Here is a 26,086-nt window from a genome sequence, read left to right as displayed (position 1 = left end):
TTATTTTTCGCAGATAATTGATATTACAGAAAGAAGAGACGTTGGTCTATGTAAGAATACATGATCTTTAAGTCCTGATTTATACGTTGGGGTAACGCGAGCTAGTTTCCAACTAGTGCGATAATATCATCACTTAAAACATCTCTTGAGTAAGATGGATAGAGGAACAGCAAAGAGAGAACGAATTTTGACGAGTCGAGGTGATGGTCATAACGATAATGATTGCAAGAAATCCAGAACTTCGTCCGGGTTTGAAAAATTGAGAAGTTTAAAATTTTGTCCTGTGAAATACTGTGCTTTTATGGTTGCTGATGCAATGAATTTAATATATGGTTTGGTTCGGTTAATATATAATATTTGGTTCGGTTATTGAAATTCAGTGTACCTTTTGAGGAGCAAGGATATATGAGACGTGGGGCTATAATTTAAGGTTCAATCCCAGGCACCGAGATGTTCAATATTCGAATACTGGGAATCGAACCTGAGACCCAGTACACCGAAGGCGCTAATCAGTAGACCAGCGAGAAGAGAAGAAATGTGCCTAAAATTAAAAATGTTGCATGTTTAATGTATTTTACAATACACGTTTCTTTAACTCTTTGATGCACGGTGGTACTCATATTATACCACCTTTTACATAACATTCGCAAAACTCCGTTACGCAAAGAGTTAAACATAAACCAAGGGACAATTTCTCTTCTTTGCAGAAGGAATACATTGTTTAAAGAGTCTATTATTTCCTATTACATAAGTCTTCTTCTGCATTATAATAGGGAACATTTGCTTCTCATATTTCCCCTCATTGTTTATCTTCATTTGAGGTACTACCTCATTAACATCTAGTAATAAACGTGTTCAGGTTTGTGTTGACTAATTCTTTTGTCATGTTTTCTAGCATTATAGTAATTTTTGGTTCGATTGTATTATTACTTGCTAAGTGGTGTCTCGTTAGGTGTGGTCGGATCTGCCGCGTTGCGTCTCTTTGTCTTAGTGTGTGCTCTGCCCGTAGGTTTCAAGTAAGCTTATATACGTGCAGCGGAATATAATGTCCCGTGTTTTTTCTCTTTAAATTCACTTATATCTTTATGCATGTAATGAACTTACATCTGAAAGTCAAAAACCTTCCACTTTTAGTTGAAAACGATTATAAGTTGTATTTTGGCTGTAGGTTTAGACCAGGAGAAGTCTTGAGCTCCATACAGATGTTGCACTACTTGTTTTAGGAATTCGAGAAACTAGCTACAAGGAAAATTTGGTTCTGTGAAATTTGCTTTTACCATGATTACGAGCGCACAAGATCATGCAACTGACTGTTACATTTTGACATATTAAAGAGATTTTTTGTTTAAATCTAAACATGAGATCTAGTACCCTGATTAAAAGAAGAGAAGTGGCGAATACGGAGACCGGAATTTGCCATACTTGAAAAACGCTACATTTTAATAGGCTTATATCATGCTTCCTGAGTAATGCTGGTGTACAATCTCAGGTAGTCCAGAAGATGTCTACAAGCGGAAGGAACGAAGGAAATATTTTAAAGCATATTTGACAAAATGTAATATTAATTCATATACATTTCTTATAATTTGATGCAGTCTAAACAACAAAAACTTGTTGTGATGTAACATTTTTGTTTCCTTGAGTTAATTGAGCGTTACTCTTTTAGTTAAATTTACTATATTACATTTGGAGGACATATATACTTTGCTTGTTGCACAATGATATCACTCATTACTTCTTGAACCAGTTTCGTTTTTGAGCTATGAGTACTAACATGTGATTTGCAATGTGCGATTTCGCAAAAAATTACTTTTGTGCTCGTGGTGGTTGCCAGTTTTTTCAAACCTTAGTCTCATCTTCTGTTTCGACAAATGTGAACATCGGTTAAATCTACTTCCATGTCATTGGCACGTGTAAGTTCTTCACCTTTAAGCATTATGTCCGTTGTGAAAGTTGATTTTTTACTAAATCCTTTTCCTCATTGTTGGCACGTGCAAGGCTCTCGTAAAGTGTATACCTACGTGTGTCTTGCCAAACGTGACACTGTGAATCTCTTTACACATTCTTGGCATTTATAAGATATTCACTACCTTAATTAACATGTGTTGCGCAATGTAATTTCTTCAGTATATCTAGGCAAGTGTTAGGTTTTCATCCCGTATGTATTACATTTGTTGCCAAATGTGATTTTCTTTCTTTTCTTTTTTTTTTTGTAAATCTTCTTCCACGTACTTGGCATTTGTGAGATTCTTTACTTGTATGTATCAACATATCTAATGCCAGAGCTGATATTCGAGTAAATAATTTTTCACACTCATGCTAAGTTCAAGATTTTTCACTTGTATGTAATAACATATGTGATGCTAAAGATCATTTTTGGTTAAATCCGTTCCCACACTTTAGAAACGTATGAGATTTTTCACGTGAATGTATTAAATTGTGTTTTGCCAGTGTTGACCTGTGAGTAAATTCCTTTCCACATACTTGGCATGGATGAGGTCTAGCACCAGTATGTGTTAAGATATGTGTTGCTAAATGTGTTTTTCTTCTAAATCCTTTATTACATATTTGGCATTTGTGAGGTCTTGCACCTGTATGTGTTAACATATGTGATGTCAAGGATGACCTTTGGGTAAATACCCTTCTACACTCCTGGCAAGTGTGAGGTTTTACACCTGAATGTATCAACATATGTGCTGCCAAATGTGTCTTATGACCAAATAATTTCCCACACTTTTGGCAGGTATGACGTTTTTCACCTGTATGTATTATATTGTGTCTTGCCAAATCTGATCTGCGAGTAAATTGCTTTCCACATGTTTGGCAGATATAAGGTTTTTCACCTGTATGTATCAACATGTGTGTCCCTAAATATGATTTTCGTCTAAATCTCTTTCCACATACTTGGCATTTGTGAGGTTTTGAACATGTATGTATTAACATATGTTTTTCCAAATTTGAACTTCGACTAAATTCTTTGCTACACTCTTGACCGGTGTGATGTTCTTCATTTCTCTCTACTACTGTATGTGTTGCCAAATCCAAGGTTCGACTATATCTTATTCCATATTCAAGGTATGGGTGATAATTTTCACTTTTGTGTGTTAATGTATGTAATGCCGAAAGTGGTCGAGTAAACGTTTTGTTCAACTGCTTCCAAATATGAGGCTTTTCATCTGAATTAGAAACTGTTTCCTTTTGTCTAATAAATGTGTTCACTTCTGGAAGAGTATGCATATGACTCCTGTAAAAAATTTCAATAAATTTGATATTGCAAATCTAAATACAATTAAACACGTAAGAAATGCGAACGCTAGGACGTAAAATACCTAGGTTAAGTAACAAAATCATCCGATCTAAAATGTGAGGCGTTCGGAGATATTCATACGATACATTTTATGATACCTGTAGTCTATTATTATACTCTTACATAACATCTTGTAGAAATATGGAACCGAGAACTATCGCGGATATTACATATTTGTCTATTCTTTAAACAAAAGGAAATCCTTAGCTTTACTATCACCAATTGTATCTAGATTTATATATACGATAACTCAAGAAAAATACAAGGTACATATATGACGCTATGGAATAAGCATCTCATTCTTATAGGTGAAATAGAGGTACCATGCAATTGCAGGTGTTTATGTATTACATTAATTTTCAGATTCAGTAATTTGGGGAACGTTTTGTAATTCCAGCTCCCAAAGATGTCACTATGACAACGAGGAAACAAACGAAACGTATAAGCTTTTAAAATTTTGTAGAAAATACGTAATTTGGACAACTATACAAAATGCTACTAGTGTTTTCAATATCGTGTGAAGCTTTAATATAATGAATTCCTTTTTTATACATTCCAAAACATGAATCAAATTAAATATTAACAACTACAGTAACCATTTAAAGAGATTTAAAATTTAAATTACCATCAGTGATGACTATTATTCCAGTTCATTAATATAAAGACCCCTTTGCAGCTGTGTTTCATGATGCTTTTAAAATACAACCAGAACAAAATTAGAGATTTTTTCACAAGAGCATGATAAATATTTTTTTTTATCTTGCGCAAACATACTCAAAGTAGCAAAACAATTTGTACGTGGAAACGTTAACATAATACGTAGATTTTGTCAAGATGATGCTAATCTTAAACATGTGGATAATGCGTTTTTGGGAGGAGAAATGACTTATGATAAATTTAAAAATATATATTCTCGAATCATGATTACGGCTTTACAGTTACTGAAACAACGAAAAAATTAATAATGCAAATTATAGGAATAACATTAAGATTGTTATAACAATTTAGCATTAACACTAACGTCCAAACATCCCAAGGACAATGCAAGTTCAAAATTCATATACCCTAACGTCAACGTCTGAAGTTCAATACTCAACGTCAAGTCTAACGTGCAAAGATTTTCTTTATAATAAATAAATAAATAAGAAATAAATTGAGAGCAATCTTAAGTTGAAAGTTCCTTATTGAAAGTTTAAAAAGTTGTAAAACAAAAATAATACTAATGTGTGACAAATAAAAAAAGCAACAATAAACACCAACTGATGACATTCGCAGTTTAGAAAATGAGATTAAAGAACAGAAATATCAATAATCTGATGACAGGAATTCTTCCAGTGTTTCAGGAGTACTTATATTACATTAAAACACCACCAGAAACGTCGTTCGAGCAAACATTGTTTGAACAAAGAGACTGCGAAAATTTTACGAAACAGGAGAAATTGAAAAAATATATTCCGACAACTAAAATAAGGAAAGAAACTAAAAAATAAAACATAGAACATAGTCAATTCTGATTGTATTATATTAAAATAATAAATCTCGAACGCAATGAAACATGATACGGCACGCTAGATGAAACGCCACACAAATGACAACATTATGGATATTAGAAATAAAATACAACGTAAGGCATAGGATAACATCAGACAGGAATATATAAAATTAATTAAATAAATTTGTCACCTTAGTGAAACACATACTACAGGAGATGTGGACAAGAAAAATAGAATGGAAATAAACAAGCCATACCTTATTTTAACAAAGTATTTAAATCTTTATTGATGAAAAGACGTGGGAATCTCTTACAAACAAGATTAAGTTTCGCAGAAAAAACGTGCAACCGTTAAGCCTTATTTCGTTTTTGTGTTAATGATCGTCATAATATGTGTGTTTTTGCAGATGTGTTTGTGTTTAGAATGTCAACAAATCAAATGGAAAAGAGAACAAAAGCATAAGGAAATGATGTTTGGAACAAAGAAAACAAAGACAGGAACAATCTTTTACAGGATATCCCTATTGATTGTCAGCAATATCCCATTCTTTTAATTGTATGTTAACTCATGCTTTATATTATCTATTTTAACTCTATACTGATGGAAATTAATTGCGAAGAATTCATCGAAATAATAACATTATATTTAAATGAAGACAAAAAGAGAAACTAGTTTTTTTATAGATATTTATATTCACTCTTAACTATTCTATGATTTTCATGTTTGTAATGCATATCCTTTTGGAGTACTTTTTAAATACTAAGAACCAACGTAAAAATAGAAGGAGTGGTAAAGTGAATGAATTGATGTTTCAGACACGACGCAAAACATAAAATGCATAACCGTAATCTACTGAGTTATTACTAACCAGCAGACAAAGGAAATCAAGAATAGAAAGAAAGACAACATGAAGGAGGATGCCACAGATAAGAATGTATCAAATGAATCAAGGAAGAGGCAGGGTACAATCTAGAAAAAAAGAAAAAAAATAATATAAGTAAAAAAACATCACGCTTCATAACGGGAATTCCTGTAACCTGTGGTACATAAGCTTCAAAGTGGCACACAAAAAAGTGTTGTATGTCTTTTAAACCAGCTAAAACTGCCAATCGAACAAATGCTATGGATGTATTTTTTTTAAATATTTTTTCGTAAATTGTGACTATACTGGGAAAGTATAATTTCAAACCTGGCTTCGAAATCAATCTGGACTTTCCACTTTTTGGCGCACTGGTGATAATATATTGAACATTAAAGTACCTGCTATTGGTAAGGATCCAACTGTCAACCTGTTGCTTTTACAATAAATTGCTCAGTGCTTTCCCCCCGCCTTTCAGATAAAATTTCCTTAGTAGCATGAAAAATACCACCTACTAAGCGGCTTTGCATTCATCGATGCACAATGGTGTCTACAAGAGGTCGCGGTGGCACAGTGGTAGTGCATTCATCTCTGGCGTATAGGGCTCTTGGTTTGATCCTAGCTCGCGCCAAGTAAGCTTTGTGGTGGAGACGCACCATGAACGTGTGTTTTCTCAGAGTTCTCCCACTTTTTTCATTCATTTATTATCAACACCGTACCCTTTACCCTTGCAAGCATAATTGTAGGACGTATTTATTTCATTTCAATGATATCTATAAATTGAAATTTTTATTAAAAAAATGTAAGTTGCCTCTTAAAAATGTGTTTTCTGCTTTTATTGTTTCTTGCACGGGGAAGTTTATTGCATGATCGAAGGAAAGGCGTAGGAAAAAGAGTGAAAGCAACTAAGACACACCAGTAAGTTATGGAGCCAGAGGCACTATTTTCACTTTCCTCATTTATCAATTCTCTAAATATACTTTGCTTCCATCCATTTTCCCGTACTTTAATTTGCTACTTTTCTCGGTTCCATATATTTTTTACACTACTTTCGATAATTTTCACCAAGATATGAGTTTTCTAGCATCTTGCCAATGCTGCTGTGCACTCATAACAAATGACATATTTCATACTGCCTTTCTGTTACTGGTCCATTCTTCGTTTACTTGAAATTGAAAGCACTGAGCTATTTAATGTAAAATCAGCAAGATGAGAAAAGAATCCTTACATAGTTAATAATCTTTTATTGACTGTATTCCTAATCTGAACCGTACAGGGCAAAATTATAAATAAACAAATAACGCTTTGCTGACATTCTATGAGAAAAGTTAGCGCCCCATAATTAAAATTGAGCCTAACTTTGCTTAGATAACGATTGATAGTCATAATGATCGTTTGTTTATAAAGGAAACCTCTACAGAAAAATCGAATGTAAGGTAATGTACCGTTTCTAAATGTACTGCAGAACTGCTTTGTCGAAAATCTATTTTATATTTATTTTCTATTGCTAAATGTATTCTTCCTTTGCTGTAGATAACACTGCTCAACAAGGTTTCTGTCACAAGATATTCGATAGTGTTTTATACTGATTTGAGGTTGCTAAATTCGTAAACAAAATCAATTTTTTTCTATCGGGCTCAATTTTGTTGTAACATGATATCCCCTATTTACTGAAATCGTTGAAAATAAGTAAAGACGCAACAAATGGTTGCTTCTGCCGTGGTTGAATTTAAATACCTTGCACATTTATTGATTGAAATAAAATTCAAATAAAGTGAGATAAAATCGAGAAAAGTGCAAGGAATTCCGAAGCGTGCACCCGAGTTTAAGGAAATCATCAGTGAACGAGTGAGGTTTTGCAAATTTGCAGTTGGATCATATTCAATTACATAGAATTTAGCGTTGATTTTTGTTACCTGTGTCGCAGAAAGTGAGTCTTGATAGCATAGGAAGGGTTTGCATGTTTTTCTAGATTAGTTAAATATGAGTGTATTGGCGAAGGAAGTGCCTCGCACCTGTGTCAATAGTGCAAATTCTTTTTTGTATACCTGCGGAGAGGTGACTTTCAAGTCGGTTAAACGAAATTTGACCCCGCTCCTAAAGAAGCGCTTCCAACTTTATTTCGGCTGTAAGATTGGCGACCAAGACAAGAAATGCCCAATTCATGTACGCTGCTTGACACGAGTTAAGACTCATGACGGGCTGGGCAAACGGCTCCCAACATATACCGTGCACTAATGGCATGATTTGCCAAGAACCAAAGGATCATACAAAAGATTGTTATTTTTGTCCAACAAAAATAGCTGGAATCACGTCGGAAAAGAGTGTGGAATACCAGAATTTACCATCTGCTATGAGACCTGTATCCCAAAGTGATGAATTATGGCACGGATACTTGAAATTATTGAGTGACGATGAATCTGGTAACGAGGATGAATACGATTCAGAAGTTGGGGGAACCAATCATGCTGAAACAAAATTTGAATTGACCTGTGAATCAAATACTCAACTCATTTTGACACAAAGTGATCTAACCGATCCTGTTCGCGATTTAAATTTGTCTAGGCAGCAATCTGAGCCTTTAGCTTCGCAATTGAGAGGATTGGAGAGTGTTTTTCAAGACGGGTATACTGCTTTTTTTGAATATTTCTCGAAGATGATGAAGTATTTTCTTTGTAACTATATCGAATCCGTTATGAAGACTCTTGGCCATGCATACTGTGTAAATGAGTGGCGTCTGTTCATAGATCTTAGTAAATTCAGTCTCAAAGCAGTTCTTCCCCACAACGGGAATAAATTTCCTTCTGTTCCGATTGCTCATGCAGTTAATCTTAAGGAAACTTCTGGAACTTTTAAACTTTTTTCCTCTAATCCAATATGAAACACAAAAAGAATATTTGTGGAGATCTCAAGGTAATTGCTATTCTGCTTCCCATACAGCCGGGGTAAACAAAATACTGCTGTGAATGGGACAGTAAAAATCACTATTTTAGAAAAAATTGCCTTGCAATGAACTGCTGCCTAGATATAAACGTGTGGTAACTCTTCTCTTGTTGAACCTAAAAATGTGTATTTGCTTCCACTGCAAATTAAATTGGGACGTATCAAAACATTTGTAAAAGGTATGGAGCAAACGTCACGTGCATTTAAGTTCTTGCGAAAGAAGTTTTCGAAAGTCAGTTATGCGAAAATAAAGGAAGGAATATTTCTAGGACTGGAAATTAGGGAATTAATATATGATGAGAACTATCATGATGTGTTGAGAAAATGGCATGTCTGTACTTTGTATGTGCACGATCTTTTTAGGGAGCCATATGGCAAAAAATTATTTCGATATTTTACATGAGCTAGTGAGATCATATCATCGTACGGGTCACATAAACTACATTTCCTGAATGATCATTTGGACTCCTTCCCGGATAACCCTGGTGCCATTAGTGATGAACACGGTGAACACTTTCACCACGATATTTCTCAGATGGAAAAGTGTTGTCAAGAGAAGTGGAGTACAGCAATGTTTTCTGATTATTCCTGGATCTTAAGACAGGACTTAGCTGAGGCAAAGTTTCGCACGAAATCGGAGAGAAACATACCCAGATAAGTTTCTGAAATTTTATTTACTTCAATGCTGCTATTCTTTTGTGTATTAATAATGATTTTTAAAAACTTTATGTAACAATTTATTGTGGGATCATGCCCTTATGGCAAATCTATAGAATACAGAAGATGGTAGAGTCATGCACATAAACCACTTTCATATGAAAACTGAGGCCTATGGAGAAATTTTGCAATTTGATACTGCAACTGGATAAACAGTTCGTTTTGTTCTTGTACCACAAAATATTGCTTTGTGTACAAGTGTAACCTGATATTTATAGCTGTAGATAAATACATGGCGTTCTGTTAGTTAAAAATATTATATGCAGTGTTTTTAATTATATCATATATACCAGTGTTGGGCAAATTTCAATTGAATTAACAATTAACAATTAAATTTACAGATTAATTGTTAATTGCAATTAACAATTGAAATAAGTAATGGTTAATTGTTAATTGCAGTTGGCCATTAAAAAAGGAGAATCAATTGCAATTGATCAATTGATTGAAAGTAATTGCAGTGGAAAGTAATTGCAATTGAATTCTGTAATTCAATTGCAATTGAAATTAATTGGCAATTGATTCAATTGCAATTGATTTCCACAGCAATTACTTTCAATTGATTGATCAATTGCAATTGATTTTCACTGATTAATTTTCAACACTGTAGTTCAGAGAGGGCATGGGGCAATGAAAACTTTAGCCACGACCAATTGACTCACCACCCGTCGTGACCCACGACCCACCGTGACCCACTCTGACCCACCACCCACCATAAACCACTCTTACCCACTGTGACCCACAGACCCACCAAAACCCATTGTCATCAACTCTGACCCATGATTCACGCCCTCTTCTCTACTGACTAAAGAGTTTAAACTTGTAATAAAACAAGCCTATAAAATTATCACTCATCGGAGTTTGAATTTTTACGATCAATAGCTCAAGCACCGCACTAATACAATAACGGCGGATCTGACCTTTCTAATATAAATAAAAAAGAGTTTGTTCGTGTGTCTATCTGTCTATCTTTGTGCGGCCTGTGGACGAGACGAGTGGACCGAAACTTTTCAAAATTTGGTCACGGGTAGCTTGGTCTAGGTCCCAGACCAAGAGAAGAGGTTTTTTTTAATTCTTTACTAGGGGGTCTCCAGGGGACGTTTACCGGGACCGGCCTGGGGACCAGACAAGTCGACCGAGAGTTACCAAATTTTGGTCAAAGATACCTTGGTCCAGGTCCCACACCAAGGCAAAGCTTTTTCGAAAAAATTCGAACCGGGGGGTCTCAGGGGGGCGTTTACCGGGACATGTAAAAGTAGTAGAAAATGACCGATATCAGTGTCGATTTCATAGTTTTCGCGGTCGCTGAGATCAATGGTGAAACTCCGATCGCATTAACTTCCAAATTCACCGTATTCGGCTACGGGCAGTGGGTCAACGGAAGGGGGGGGGAATGCCGAAACGTACAAGTAATCCAAAATGCCGATATTAGTGTCAAATCCATAGTTTTCGCGGTTGCTGATATCAATGGTGACACTACCATTAGCGATGACTTTCAAATTCATCCACCGTTGTATGTGGGCCTTGGGTCACCAGAGGGGAGAATTCCGAGACATGTAAAAAAAAAAAAATAATCGAAAATGACCGATATTAATGACAAATCCATAGTTTTCGGGATAGCTGAGCTCAATGGTGAACTCAAGACCACGTTTACTTTCATATTTAGCCCCCATCAGCTAAGAAAGGAGGGCATTATAAAGGGGATCATGAGACATGTAAAAATAATCCACAATGACCGATGTCAAACCCGTAGTTTTCGCGGTGGCTGAGATCAATGGTGATACTTTCATTAGCGATGATTTTCAAATTTAGCCACCATTGTATGCGGGCCGGGAGTCACCGGGGGTGGGAAATTGCGAGACATGTAAAAATAATGGAAAGTGACCGATATTAGTGTCAAATCCATAGTTTTGGCTGTCGCTGAGATGAATGGTGATACTTCCACAGGCGTTGACTTCCAAATACAGCCCCCATCGGCTGCGGGCCAGAGGCATTGTTTTTTTTTTTTTTTTTCAAAATTGGAACCAGAGGATTATAGGGACATTTACCGGCATATGTAAAAAGTAGTAGAAAATGGCAGATGTTAGTGTCACATTCATAGTTTTCGCGGTATTGGTTGGGGGTTGGTGGGGGCCAGAGGAGATTTTATCACAATACGAACCAAGGGGATCTGAGGGGGCGTTCACCGGGACATGTAAAGGTAGTAGAATTTGTGTCGAATCCATATTTATCGGGGTTGCTCAGACCTATAGTGACACCCCCGATAGTGTTTACGTTCAAATTCAGCCCCCATCAGCCTTCCCAATGAAAACATATATACGTTGTTGGATATATATTCACACAAAATATATCCAATGTTAGAAATGTTTCTTAATTGTTCTCCCGTTGTTCAGTTTGTTTACATTGATATTTTATCTGATCCGTTCGAAGAACGGGCATAACAGCTAGTATGAAATGGTAAAGTGTTTGTTATGGACCAAATTACAATGAATTCAATTATATAGATAATTATTATAATTATAACTAATAATTATTTCGTTGTTGAATTATAGAGCTCCTCCGTGGCTAAGCGGTTAGCGTACGCGCCTTTGGCGTGGAAGACCTGGGTTCGATTCCCGGCGGGAGCTCATGTGGTTCGGATTCCACGTGAATTAGTAGGTCCATGTCTCATATAGCCTCGCTGCTGACCGGGACGTTAAACCCCAAAATCAACTCAAAATCAAATCAACTTGTTGAATTATACATACTTTTCAGTGGAAAAATGATTAAAGTTAAAAGTCTCAAATCAACGTAAAGTAGACCAACGTAAAGGAAAAATGTATAAAATTTTCCATATAATTAAGCTTACAAACTTAAAATTTCCATGTAATTAAGCTAAATTTCCATTTTTGTGTCGTTTTGTGCGCCTATTTCCTCGTTTTCTGCGTCACCGGAAATGGGTCAATGTTATCCTACAAATATGGCGGAACAAGTTAATGCTGTTCCGTCAGGAACGATTTCGAGGTCGTTTCCTTCACATCGCCTTGTGCGTGTTCTCTACCGTTTTGTAAGCCTATTTCCACGTTTTGTGATTCAATGGTAGTGGGTAAAAATGGGCATTCAATGTGGGAAGAAAACTGATCCACTCTCCCACCAGTATCGAATTTCAAGGTCGCTTTTTTCGCATTGTTTAGTGCATATTTATACCGTTTCTGCGCATACTTTCACGTTTTGTAGGCCAACGAAAGTGGGTCAAAGGTGACCTACAAATATGGCAGAGAAAGACATATTCATTCCACTTTCAAGGTTCATTTTGACCTCTCCCACTGATGCACAAAGCGACACAAATCATGTATAAAAAATGTGAAGGAAACGACCTCATTTGATGGTGACGGAACAGCATTAAGTTATTCCGCTATACTTGTAGGCCATTTTGACCCATTTTTGTTGTCGCACTAAAGTGGAAATAGAAGCACTAAAGTGGAAATAGGAGCACAAAACGGTACAAAGCAGGCACTGTACGATGCGAAAGAAACGACCCCCCAAATTCGATAGTGGCGGAACAATGGCTCTATTTTCTCACACATTGATGGACCATTTTGACGCATTTCTGGTGATGCTCAAAACGTGGAAGTAGGCGAACAGAACGGTACAAAATACACACTAAATGATGCGAAAGAACCAACCCCGAAATTCGATAGTGGCGGAATAGTGAGCCATTTAACTCCCACTTTAAAGGCCCGTTTAACTCACTTCCGGTGACGCACAAGACGAGGAAGTAGGCACAGAAAACTTTTTAAAAAATAATCACTAAACGATGCGAAAGAAACGACCTAGAAATTCGACAGTGTCGGAACAATGGGTCATTTTGGTCACACTTTGGAGCTCCATTTTCACACACTTCTGGTGACGCGCAAAACGTGAAAATAAGGGCACGAAACGGCACGAAACATTCACTAGTCGACGCGAAAGGAAGGACCACGAAATTCGGTACGTATAGTGGCGGAGCAGTGGGTCATTTTCGTCCCACCTTCGAGGCCCATTTTGACCGTCTTCCAGTGACGCACAAAACGTCGAAATACGCGCACAAAAGGTTATGCAATGTGAAATTAACGACCTCGAAAATCGATAGTAGCGGAACTCTTGGTCATTTTCGTCCCATCTTGGAAGCCCATTTTGACCCACTTCAGGTGACGCATAAAACGTGGAAATAAGGGCACGAAACGGCACGAAAATCCACTAGTCGATGCAAAAGGAAGGATATCGAAATTCAGTAGTGGCGGAACTCTTGGTCATTTTCATCCCACCTTCGAGGCCCATTTTGACCGTCTTCCAGTGACGCACAAAACGTCGAAATAGACGTACAAAAGGGTACGCGATGTGAAATTAACCTCGAGATTTAATAGTGGCGGAACTCTTGGTCGTTTTCGTCCCACCTTGGGGACTCATTTTAACCCACATCCCACGACGTACAAAACGGAAGTAGACGCACAAAACGGCACAAAACGATGTGAAGGAAACGATTTCGAAATTCATTGGTGGCGGAAGAGCAATAACTTGTTCCGCCATATTTGTAGGCCCATTTTGACCCACTTCCGGTGATCCACAAAATGTGGGAATAGGCGCATAAAGCGACACAAAACACGCACAAAAGATGCAAAACAAAGTACCTTGAAATTCGTTGGTGGCGGAACAAGTTAATGACGCCGTGAGCACCAATATAAGTATATACTGTAGTTCTTACCAGTTGGCGCGGTGGGTCAGTGGTAGAGCGTTCACCTCCGGTGCTTGAGGTCCCTGGTTCGATCCCAGCTCGCGCAGTTTGTACTTTGTGGTGGACAAACACCGTGCTCGTGGATTTTCTCGGGGTTCCCCCGTTTCCTCCCACTTTCTTCATTTCATTCATTTCATATCATCACCGTCTCCTTTAGCCTAACCAGCATAATCGTGGGACGTAAAACTAAAGATTTCACATCATTTTTTGTAATTCTTACCATCAAGGCTGAGAACTGCACGGTCCAATTTTTTAGCCAAAGTAGAAGCCCAACCGGAATAGTGATGTCAACCGACTCGGATCGGTTCAACTGAGCGTACAGCTTGAACTGGCTTGGTTGGGATTACCCATCGACTGAGTTCAATTGAGCCAATGGCTTGAACCGGCTCCGTTGAAACGAGTCCATAGGCTGGATTCGAGTCAGCTTAACTGAGCCGATGGCTCGAACCGGCTCGGTTGGGGTAAGCAATCAGCTCGGTTCGGCTCGGCTCGTGTGAGCCATCGGCTCGAGCTGGCTCGGTTGGATGAGCTGTTGGCTCGGCTCACTTCTCGGTTCGACTCGATAAGTGAATAAGCTGTGAGCGATCCGCTTGAGCTGTTGACAACCCTAAACCCGGGTCGAGCAGTTTTGAACATGTTTGGCTGGAGTCCCATAACTTTTAATAATTTTTGGCTCGAGCCCGAATACTTGCTCCTCCTGAACTCAAACCAAGAACCTCGTGACCGATGTCCTTGCCTCCTGAAGATTTCTTGACGACCGAGATCGACAGTCAACTAATTTTTAGTATTCCGATACAAACCGCCTATATTCCATGTTTATACAGGTACACGGTGTTATAATGATAATTAATTATAGTAGTAGTAGTAGTATCATTGATAATTATATTGTCTATGTAGGATACTTGAAGATAGTGGTACTTGGAACTACACAAAGAATTTAGCTCGAATTGGCTCGACTCGACTGGAAACTCGATCCCAATTCGAGTCGAGTTGGGGGAATTTTTTCGAGCCGAGATCTCAAGTCAAGCTCAAAGATGTCTGCTTCGAGTCGAGTCGAGTTTTTAAAAAAAACTCGCTCGAACTCGTTGGTACCCATTCCTATTGTATGCATGACGGGCATATAGAGTTCTTTCGAGGGGGATAGTAACCACAAACATAATATATTTTAAAAAATACTTAGTTTCCCGGCTTTCTTCCCATGGGGGGGGGGGAAGGGATGATAGGTATCCAGCATTTCTTATAAGTACCTTATTTGAAATATGTAAAACAGTAACAAGTGGACAACACAATACACATACATTTTCTTATCTTCAGTTTTAATTGCTGATTTCAATTGCAATTAACAATTACAATTAACAATTACAAGTTTCAATTGTCAATTGCAATTAACAATTAAATGTTTCAATTGCACCCTTTGCAATTGACAATTAACAATTAAAAGTTTCAATTGCCTGGTGACCAATTAACAATTAACAATTGACGAAAATTTAATTGCAAATTTTATGATTGAATTCAATTGCAATTGAAATTAATTGTCAATTACAAATTGAAATCAATTGCAATTGAAATCAATTGCAATTGATTTTCAGAGCAATTACTTTCAATTGATTGATCAATTGCAATTGATTTCAATTGATTTTGCCCAACACTGATATATACTATAGTATATGATATATCATATAGTTAATTAGTAGTATGAAACTCGCTACCACATCCATATAGTGGTGACAGAGAAAGATACTCATGCATCTAAGATAGAAAGTTATGGACGATTTATCTCGTTCCAGATAGCCACAACCCCAACGGAACAGCATCGGATCATATTAGCTCAAAATAAAGCCACATAAAGTTTCCATCATAAATAGCATTATAATACATTACTGGAGAATAAATGAAATAAAGCAACAGTCGTACATGAAAAATACAAATATGTGCAATATAATACTTATGATTTTAAGTACGGAAATGAAATTAAAACCCTGGATTTCACAATCTATTTTATAATAATAACATAGAAGGAACATTTTTAGAAAATGTAGTGTGATTCATTTACTCATACGAGTTCTCAAAAACAGTGATTTCAAAACTCGTGTAATAAATCAGGGAAAAGTCGAAACTTCATCCTCGGTTAGAAGAGACAGTGGCGCAAACAATACGAATAACTTCAGCACACTTTTGAAATGAGATAAATACAAACATTCTGTGTGGTTTGTATCTATGACCATTCTCACGTCCGTCTAAAACCTAAAAGAAAAATAACTCATAATGTATTTCACAGATGTAGTAAGATAGACCTGATCTCAGATTAAGCCCTCTTCAGTCAAAAGCAAAAATCAGAATAATTGGTCCGAGATCAAATCATTTGAAGTAGAACGTTTGGGAATGTTTTCATGACTTGTACTTAGTGGCATTCTTTCATTCCTATGAATTCTTAAAATATCTCAATTTGACTGGAATGAAAAAAAGAACACGATCGGAAATTCTACCATAACTAGCAGGAAACAGAAAAGTAGAAGTTCAGATGCCAAAGTTTGAAACAAGTTTATGCAAAATATTTTGAAAAAGGAGGTTATAACTAACGTAACGTTGTTTATGTATTGAACAAATTCCCAGATACAGCATAACTTTGCCATTTTACACAGGGAAACATTAACAAAAGAAAGAAAAAGAACAAGACAACAATAACAACATAGTGTCAAAAAGAGTGTAAAAGTAATATTATTTTGTCAAAACTCGTTTAATTGCTCTTTCAAACAGGGGTTAGCTTGAAAAAATGTCAACATCACTTGTTACTTGATTATAACAGTTTGATATTCTGTAAGAAACAGATCTCTGTATAATTGCCAATCTCGAACGGGCAAGATGGAACAGGTGGGTATTCCGGGTGACGCGGGAAGGGACACGTAAGGATAGTTCCTGAAGTAATATTTCCGATCTTAAGTGTCCATTAACTATTTCAGCTCAAAGATAATTCTGCGTACTTCCGGAATCTGGATATTAAGATGTCGCAAGAGTTCCTTCTTAGATATTATTCGAAGTGGAACACCAAAAGGGAGTATAGCCATAAACAAATTAAGAATAGAATCAAGTCTCAAGAGATGTGTCGGTGCTGCCGTGTCCCATATGGAAGGAGTATTCGATCTTGGACGCTTTTAGTTTTATTTAAAAAATGCTAATGACGAACCACTACCTAGTTCAGTAAGTCGATAAAGGAAGTCCCAACATGCGCATTGAATTCTTAGGTATTGAGGAGATGTGGTCAGAGAATGTTAGTTTTGAATTAAAGATGACACCAATATCATTATGACTAGCAGAATGTGTGATAGTGGAATCATTAACATGGTATGTGGAGGGAGCAGGAGACTTTTCCAAAGTAATACTAATACTGTCACATTTCTTACTGTTGAGTTTCAAGTGCCACCTTTTGCACCAGCCTATAAGGTAATTTAAGTCTTCTTGTAGAGCAATTGTGGCATGGAGACACGCTATTCCTCTGTATAACTTACATTGTCAGTAAAATGGAGAAGGCCACTAGCTTGAGCTGATAAGTACTCGTAGAGATCATCCATATACAGAACAAATAGTAGAGGCCCAAATACACCCCCCTGAGATCACAGCTTGGACGTTAGAAATCGCCTCTGAAAGAACAACTCTCTGTTTACGGTTCTTCAAGTAGCTGGTGGTTAAAGAGAGAAATTTGCCACGTACATTGAATGTATTGGAAAGATTTACGAAGAAGATGAATATAACTGACAGAATCGAAGGCCTTCGAGAGATCAAAGTAGATAACATCTAATTAAGTATTGTTATTGATATATTTGACTGCACAGGAAAGAAGAGTATTTAAGTTTGTGAGAATCGAGTTTTCCGGTAGAAAGTCGTGCTGCAAACTGCAGATGTAAAGTGAGGTGAATTTAAGTAGATTCTATTTGATTATTTTTTCACAGATAATTAATATTACAGACAGAAGATATATTGGCCTAAAATGGATACATGATCTTAAAGTCCTGATTTATATATTGGGCTCACGTGAGCTAGTTTCCAACTTGTGGGATAATACCCTTGCTTGAAGCATCTATTGAATAAGATAGATAGAGGAATCGTTTAAACGAAGCAGTTTTGTTGAGAAAGAGATGACCAATGTTATCAGGTCCAAGAGATCTATGAGGAGATAACGTTTGCAAGAGAGCTAGAACTTCGCCCGGGGTATTAGAGAGGTTGGATAAGGTGTGCGAAATGATAGGATGAGGGGGAAGATGGGTTGCAGAGGCAAGGGAAGTAAATGTTTTGCAGAAGTAGTTATTACAGAGGTCGTTTCTTTGAGCATCACTCGCTTCAGTATTTTCATTTTGAACTGTTGCAGGTACGCCCGGAGATATTGATCTAGATTTAATTACAGACGAAAAGAGTTTAGGGTTGCTAATAGTAAAATCACCAATTGAGTCCATGTATTCAAAATACTTACGCCTGTGTACCTTTTTTGGCAAGACTTCTAATTTTAGTAAAATTTTTGTAGGTGTAGTCACTCGGATGTGATTTCCATAGAGTCTAAGCAAGGTTTTGTTTTTAAAAAGTTCACGAAGTTCATTGTCGTACCAGACTGGAAATCTGTTCGATTTTGATGCTTTCACAGGCAGAAAGTCCTTTATGGCTGAGTGGACAACAGATGTAAGTAAGTCCACAGCGTCGTCAAAAGTTCCTACCTCTAACAAACACCAAGGAAACAGTTCAATAGCCCGGTAGATGTCATACCAGGGGGCTTTCTTCCAAAGACGTTGTGACCTACTTTAGAGGGAACGGTATGTAATAGTTGAGGAGAGGAAATCGAAAGAAACATTCAAGGAATCGTGATCCTAGGGAAAAAGATTTCTGCACGGGCGAACACAACGAGGTTCTAAGTTAGAGGGAATATAGTCGAGATTATTATTTATGCGGGTATTATGCATATTATGTTGACCTAGACCAAGTCCATTAATAAAATTGCCAAGGAAATAACTGTCGTTTTGATCTTTAGCCATGCCATGCTTGCTGTCCTGCCACGTGATGGAAAGGTTGAAATCATCCAATAGGATGACGTCACCGTGTGACAACGCATGTAACAGTGAGTCATAGCAATCTTCTAAGATGTGCTGATGGTGTTCTTGTGCGGCCTATAGAAGCACCCAAATAACACAGAGCAACACTATGCAATAAAAACTTCCACCCGAATGAGTTCACAATCCCGTTCGAGATCCAGTCTTCTCTTGCTTTTCCACTTATTATTTACACAAATCATCCCTTCACCTCCACGAGTTATGCGGTCTTTACGATAAACGCAGAAATTATTAGAAAATGAAATGAAATCTTTGAGTTTTACGTCCCACGGATATGCAGGTTAGACTAAAGGAGACGGTGATGATGAGAGATGAGTGAAATGGTGGAATGAAGAAAGTGGGAGGAAACGGGAGAACCCCGAGAAAACCCACGAGCACGGTGTTTGTCCACCACAAAGTTCACTTGGCGAGGGCTGGGATCGAACCCGGGACCACAAGCACCAGAGGTGAACGCTCTACCACTGAGCCACCGCGCCCCCCAAGAGAAATTATTAGAAACGTTAATTTTAGTGTCGTTCACTGATTCATTCAGCCAGGATTCGGTCACTGCGAAACAATTCATTTCCCTTATCTCACCTAGGTTCAATGAGCACTTAAGTAATTTGTTGTTAATACTACGAACATTTTGGTAATATATGTTGAAAGCACTTGTGTGTTCTGGACAGGGCGGGCCAAGGTTTACGTGAACATCACCACAAAGGAGGAGGAAACAAAAGATAATGAGGTATTGCCTTTTTTTTAAAAAATAAAATGAAATCTTTACGTCCCACGGATATGCCGGTTAGGCTAAAGGAGACGGTGATGATGAGTAATGAATGAAATGGTGGAATGAAGAAAGTGGGAGGAAAGAGGAGAACCCAGAGGAAACCCACGCACACGGTGTTTGTCCACCACAAAGTTCACCACAGTTAGGGGGGCTGGGATCTACCCGGAACCCCAAGCACCAGAGGGGAGCGCTCTACCACTGAGCCACCGCGGCCCCCATTTTCTTTTTGCTTTTGACTCATACCTTGACAAAAAATCACTGCTAGTTCCTCCGACACTATTAGCAGTTCCTGACAGAGCACATGGCGGTCCTCTTGGTATGAAGGCAGCAGCAATAAAATGTGAAGATTTTCCACTACACTTAAGCCCATGTTTCATTGGCAACACTGCACTTGGGAAAGGAATGAAACCTACAATCATACCAAATTTAATCATTGTAGCCCTACAAGAAGTGCTCAATAATTTATGTCAGCTCATGTAGTTTTATATATAGTTAGGATAGAATATATCGTAATATAGACTATAAACACACTTTGCAGTCGTAAGAATGACTAGTTACTTACAGTGTCGTGAACATCCTATAACACATATACTAGAATACACTGTAAAAACAAGTACTGTCGATTTTTTGTGACATTTGTGCTTTTCGGCTTTAGAGAAAACCAATTTTCTGAAAACCGAAACCGCAAAAGCAGTTTTGGAAATCGAAACCGCAAATGTGGTTTTGGAAATCAAAACCGCAAATTCGGTTTTTAAAGCCGAAACAACAAAAGCAGTTTTTTCAAAACCGATTTCGACAGCACTAGTAAAAACCCTCTGCGCTCGTAAGAATGACTAAAACATAGTCCTTAATTTTATATAACAAAATATATCATAATATAGATTATAAACACTTTGCAGTCGTAAAAATGACATACCAGACAGGCCCGTATCCAGGAGGGCTAGAAGGCTGGTCCACTAAACTTTGGCAGCCACTTAAAATTTTCACGGTAGGCTTGCAAAATGAACTATAATATGGTGATAAACTATAATATGATTGGATTGGCCCCCCTAACTTCAGCCGGGTGCCCCATACAGTTTTGGACTACCGGCCTGATACCAGGTCGTTAACATCTTATAACACCTATACTAGAACACAATATAAAAACATTCTGCAGTTGTACAAATGACTAATAATTACATTGGTGTTAATTTTATATCATAAAATATACCGTAAAATAGACTACAAAAACAACTTGCAGTCATAAGAATGACTAGCTACTTACATTGTCGTTAATTTCAAGTTCTGATCAATTCCTGCAAGAATTCAAGAGATCTTTTGTGTCATAATCCACACATAAGTTCCTCAATCTATGCTGCAGATCAACATAAACCTTTTTAGTTTTCTTGACAGGATATTGTCCTCTTTCACACTAGGAAATGGTAGAATGAACGGTAGAAATTTTCTTTCTGGAGGCTTTGTATGAGTTTCCATACCGTTGGGTGGTTGTGTTCAACCAAATGGAAAAACTTATAATTCCACCCCTCACATAAGTTATTTGTGCGAGGATTGTTAGGCAGAGTTGCCTCATGAGCATTCCAAACTTCCGGCGGAATCTTGGTGGCACTCTCTTAATTCTTACGACATCAGAATTCTCATAATTGAAATATTGTTAGCAGTTTGAATTTTCGAACATAATGAATAAATCGAACTTCCCTCAATTTTTTTCTCGATGGCACAACTTGCGCCATTCATCCCTCCTGTGGGCGGCCCTTCTCTCTTAAAACGAACCGTTTCCTTTCACACGGCTACTTGCGCGGTACTTCATTCATCGAGTGTCGAAACAGGGGGTACGGGGGTTCACCCCGGAAAATTTTTGAAAACTAGCTTCTCAAAATCGTGCTTTAATGCTATTCCGACAGTAAGTTGCTAGTACAAAAGTAGAGTAAAATCCTCCTCAAAATTTTTCTCAATGGCGCAGCTTGCGCCATATATCCCCCTGTGAGCGGCTCTGGGTATGGGTAAGAGACGTTTATCGGTGGCCGCAACATTATCAGAATGTTACCTATATCGTCTTTAGGAGTGTACAAATACATAATTCAACACGTAAGGTAAGTAATTTTTCATATACAGCATTTTGTGCTAGCTTGATTTGTAGGTGTATTCACCTTCGATAACGCGTCTGTTCACAACCGATCCATTCCTTCGCTTCGTCTCGGCCAAACATGTTACGCTTCTTCCGAGACTCACTCAAATTTTATTCATGTATTTTAGTTGTCTACTAGGACAAGTTGATTAGTGTCTTCTGCACAACAGTTCTTATCGTGTACGTACAATGCAGCCCCTCTAAGTGAAGTTATATTGAGGAATACAGTCTGCACCCGAAAAATGATTGTTGAATATACAGACAAATGAAAACATAGTCTATAATTTTTACGTCGCACGTGATATCGGCTAGGCCAAAGGATACTATGATAACGAGAAAAGAATGAAGAAAGTGGAAGGGAACGAAAGAACCACGAGAAGACCCACGCGTACGGTGTTGCTCTAACACAAAGTCCGTTTGGCGCGAGCTGGGCTCGAACCAAAGACCCCAGGCATCATATGTTAACGCTCTACCAAGGAGCTACTGTGGCCCCGAAAATACAAACAGCTGAATTCCTGAAAATGTAGTAAATATTGAATGAGTTTATGCATGAATCCTTAGAATGAATCTGCACCTGCTTTTGGTTAGAATTATCTCTTACCTTCTGTTTCGCTCAGGTCTCTAGAAGTATTCCGGGAAAATGTGGCTGGGCGAATTTGAGATAAATTGTGGGTAAAATCACAAATGCCCATATCTTTTTTTTTTCTAGTACTACATATTTCACGTTTTAATTTCGGAAATTTTCGAAGGCCTTTAGTCACTTAACCTATTCTTTTAGAGAAGGCTCTATATATGGAACACTATCGCTTAGCACCCAAAATATATTGGTGGAAAATGTTTAGCAGAAGGGGGCCAGCTATTTTTTTCTAAAAAGTGTTACAATTTCGGTAGTTTCTGTTCATTTCAGGTTAGTTAGGTTAGGTTAAGTGAGTTTATGTTAGATTCTATTAGTGTAAAATTCCAGCATAATTTTCGAAAAAAATGACGGTGTTTGTCTTCTTGCTATTAATACTACGTTAGTTAGTTTAGTTTAGGTTAGATTTTTTTAAGCTTAATACTTGCATCTTCCATTTCTCCCGTAAGTTTTGCCTTTTTTACGTACTTCTGGGCCCCGTCTGCTAAACATTTACCATTAGTGGTATCGATCACTTGTATTTTTGTGTACAGTTAGTGTATGTGTGCCGTGCCACTTCCAATCTGTATATTATTAATTTACGTTCGAGGTATCTACCATACGTAAATATTTCTCGTGAAGTACAAGTATTGCTTTTTACCTATAAAATTTCCGACCCATGTAACTGCATTGTCAATCTAAATCAAGCAATCTATAGAAAATATAGCTTTACCTTTCTCGCTGAACTAAACTGTTTTCTGTTAATTGCTTGAAGTCATTAGAGTACGACGCGCAAGTCTCGTCAACCTCTACTTTTCTTAGCGCTTTTTTATTATCATCAAATACAGGACCTTCCACTTGAAATTCTGATTTCAACGTATCAATGTTTAATTTCACGTCTGAGGAATATATTGCTATATCCTGCAAAGTTTGTTCTCTTTCTGATGAAGATAATACTAATGTTTTGTTATCAGTCATCAGTTCGTAGTTCCACCCTTTCCCTTCGAGTGGATCTTCCTCAGGAAAGACATTCTCGATTTCTTCTTTGCACATCCATTCCAACTTAATAGTCGCGTCACCAGCCATTATTTTATTCTCAGGGATGCCAACCAGTGTTGCCAAACAACCTCTTAAGAATATATGCTCGATATCCTTCAGAAAAAAGCTTTTTTACCCCAAAAATGTCTAGATTTTTTGAACTGCTAACCTATAACCGACATAGAGAAAAATCCGTTCTCCAGACAGCGGTACATTGTACAAATATGCGGTATCATCTTGCTTACTATAGTAATCCGTTATCCGTATGCTACATAGGCACTGCCTTAGGTGTTACATCATGCCGTTGCAGAATGTTTGACATCTAACAGTTTTTCGTATATCGCATGCATATACTTATGTTATCTTCGTCAGCTATATGTTATATACGTCCATTTGTATGTGAGATCCTGACCACCTACATTATTTCATACGGAAAGTAGGTATAGATCGAATACTGATACAGAAAGTATTATAAAACATTATAAAAGTATTATTATTGTGTGCTGTACGTTAAGTCCAAAAACTACAGGAATTACGCATGTAACCTATGTTTTTAAGTACGCCACCTATAATTTTTTTCTCAGTACAAATTATAGGTTTTAAGCAGTTTTTTTGTGTGTATATAGTGAATTATAGTACAATTTGAAATGTTGAATTTTTTTCGCTGAAGACTAACAAGCAACATACATAACTTGAAATTACAATGAAATAGATCAACAACTCGTCTGATTTGTGAAAGTCAACAGCCATATTATCAGTTCAATTGAAATAAGTTATAATCAATGACGTCGCAGCTAGCCAAGGCGCTGGAATTGGATGCACCATCGTTGAATGTTGGATTGGTTGTGAAGATTGCCATTGGTCAAATTTTCAGTAGTACTTCTTTCGGCCGGTCATAGTCGTTACAACGCTTCTTTTTTTCTTCGTACACACACACGAATCGTCATGATTGCATTGAATGTTTTCAAACTAATCAGATATCTTATTTGTTTCCTTTAATAAACTAAAACTATCTCCGTGGCTTAAAGAACCGAACAGTTAGGCTACTAAATTTGTATTAGAAAATGCTCATTCTTGTAACGAAATGCGAAAATTAAAATAATTAAAAAGTAGCAAACGGAGCCGTTACAGAAGCGGCATTAAAAATCTTTCTGAGTCGACAGGTATTGTTAAATATCTATAAATCTGTGGGTGGAGAGAGAAGAAGGCCCAATGATTTGTTGCGTAATAAAACACCCTCAGTCAAGAGAAATATACGAGCATACGAGTATAATACGAGTATATATAATGACAAATAGGCTTATTTAAAAAAAAATACGCTTTATTTACGAAAAAAGTAATTTTAGAATTAATTTAACGGCTAAAAAAAAGGCCAAAGTGGCGAAACAGTTTTATAAAATAAGCTATATTTAAGGCTATAAGCATTTCGTACCTTTGTATGGCTAAATGCCTCTCCAAATAGGCTAGATTTAGCCAAAAATAGGCTAAATTGGCAAGTTATTCTTCTTCTGCGGTTGCTTCTTGCCTTAGCGAAGATCACTCTCCCGGCAATTATAGGAGGTGTTTTCAAAGGAAATAAGATGATACAATGAGATGAATCTCTAGAGATACTTATAAGATGCGAAATGATGTAGATCGTTTTAAATAAAGGTAATAGGCATTAAGAACTTGTGGAGGTAAGGTGAGAATTAACGAATCTACATTAAATGGAACAGAACCGTGAAATTTATGAAGAATGGCGAGAAATTGCTGACGATATTGCTGCTAGAGAGGACAAGAGAAAATGAGATTATTCATGCAGCCATTATCGTGGCCACAGTTGCAAAGTGGAGTAGTGCGTTTTCGAAGAAGATATAAACATTGGGGAGTATACAGAACGTGAAGTATGTTACGGAGAAGAAAATGTAGGTAGGAGGGAGGGAGAGAGTATTATGAATGAACCAAGATGGAGAACGGAGAGAACAAGGATGGTGCCGGTACCAACGTGCCTTTGTACATGAGGCATTATAAGCAGTCCATCGTTGATAATAAAAGGTAGTAAGTACTGGAAAAAGATCAATAGGCGAGATTGAAAGATCAATGAAAGTGCCGTGCAGGGCTCCGAAACGAGGTGCGGTATCAGTTAGGAAATTCCCGAGTATGCCTACATGACCTTTAGACCAAACTAAGTAAGTGGTCTTGTGCCGTTTAGGACAAGTGCCGTTTAACCCTCAGTTGGTAACATCCAAAAATAAACTATATCAGTAACATCCACCTGAGAGACGGACACGCACAATTGAGACGCTTGAAACCAAACTGGTGTAAGTCAGCTTTCTATAAGGTTTAGTTACACCCAGAGAATTGATTCTACGTAACAAAATTAATAAACTGAATATGAAGCAT

At 37.3% G+C, this 26,086-nt stretch overlaps 1 protein-coding gene across 2 annotated transcripts; it reads right to left on the bottom strand.

Annotated features, from left to right (window-relative positions):
* Positions 1-1,539: 1,539 nt before the first annotated feature.
* On the bottom strand, positions 1,540-23,871 carry LOC145686768 (uncharacterized). 2 transcript variants are annotated; one of them, XR_014131646.1, is made up of 3 exons: positions 23,400-23,871; positions 20,172-20,337; positions 1,540-3,244 (listed from the first exon to the last, which is right to left on the bottom strand). XR_014131646.1 is itself a non-coding variant. In XM_081760422.1 (2 exons), exons 1-2 carry the CDS (start codon positions 23,750-23,752, stop codon positions 2,371-2,373), a joined length of 1,227 nt encoding a protein of 408 aa, XP_081616548.1. In that variant the 5' UTR covers positions 23,753-23,798; the 3' UTR covers positions 1,540-2,370. The 2 variants fall into 2 exon arrangements, 1 of the variants encoding a protein (XP_081616548.1); XM_081760422.1 differs by lacking the exon at positions 20,172-20,337 and having other exon boundaries at positions 23,400-23,798.
* Between the last annotated feature and the right edge of the window lie 2,215 nt (positions 23,872-26,086).

Source organism: Thermobia domestica, chromosome 5 (genome assembly GCF_964235325.1).
Source record: "Thermobia domestica chromosome 5, izTheDome1.hap1.1, whole genome shotgun sequence".
NCBI lineage: Eukaryota > Metazoa > Arthropoda > Insecta > Zygentoma > Lepismatidae > Thermobia > Thermobia domestica.
This window is presented reverse-complemented; position numbering and strand designations above follow the sequence as displayed.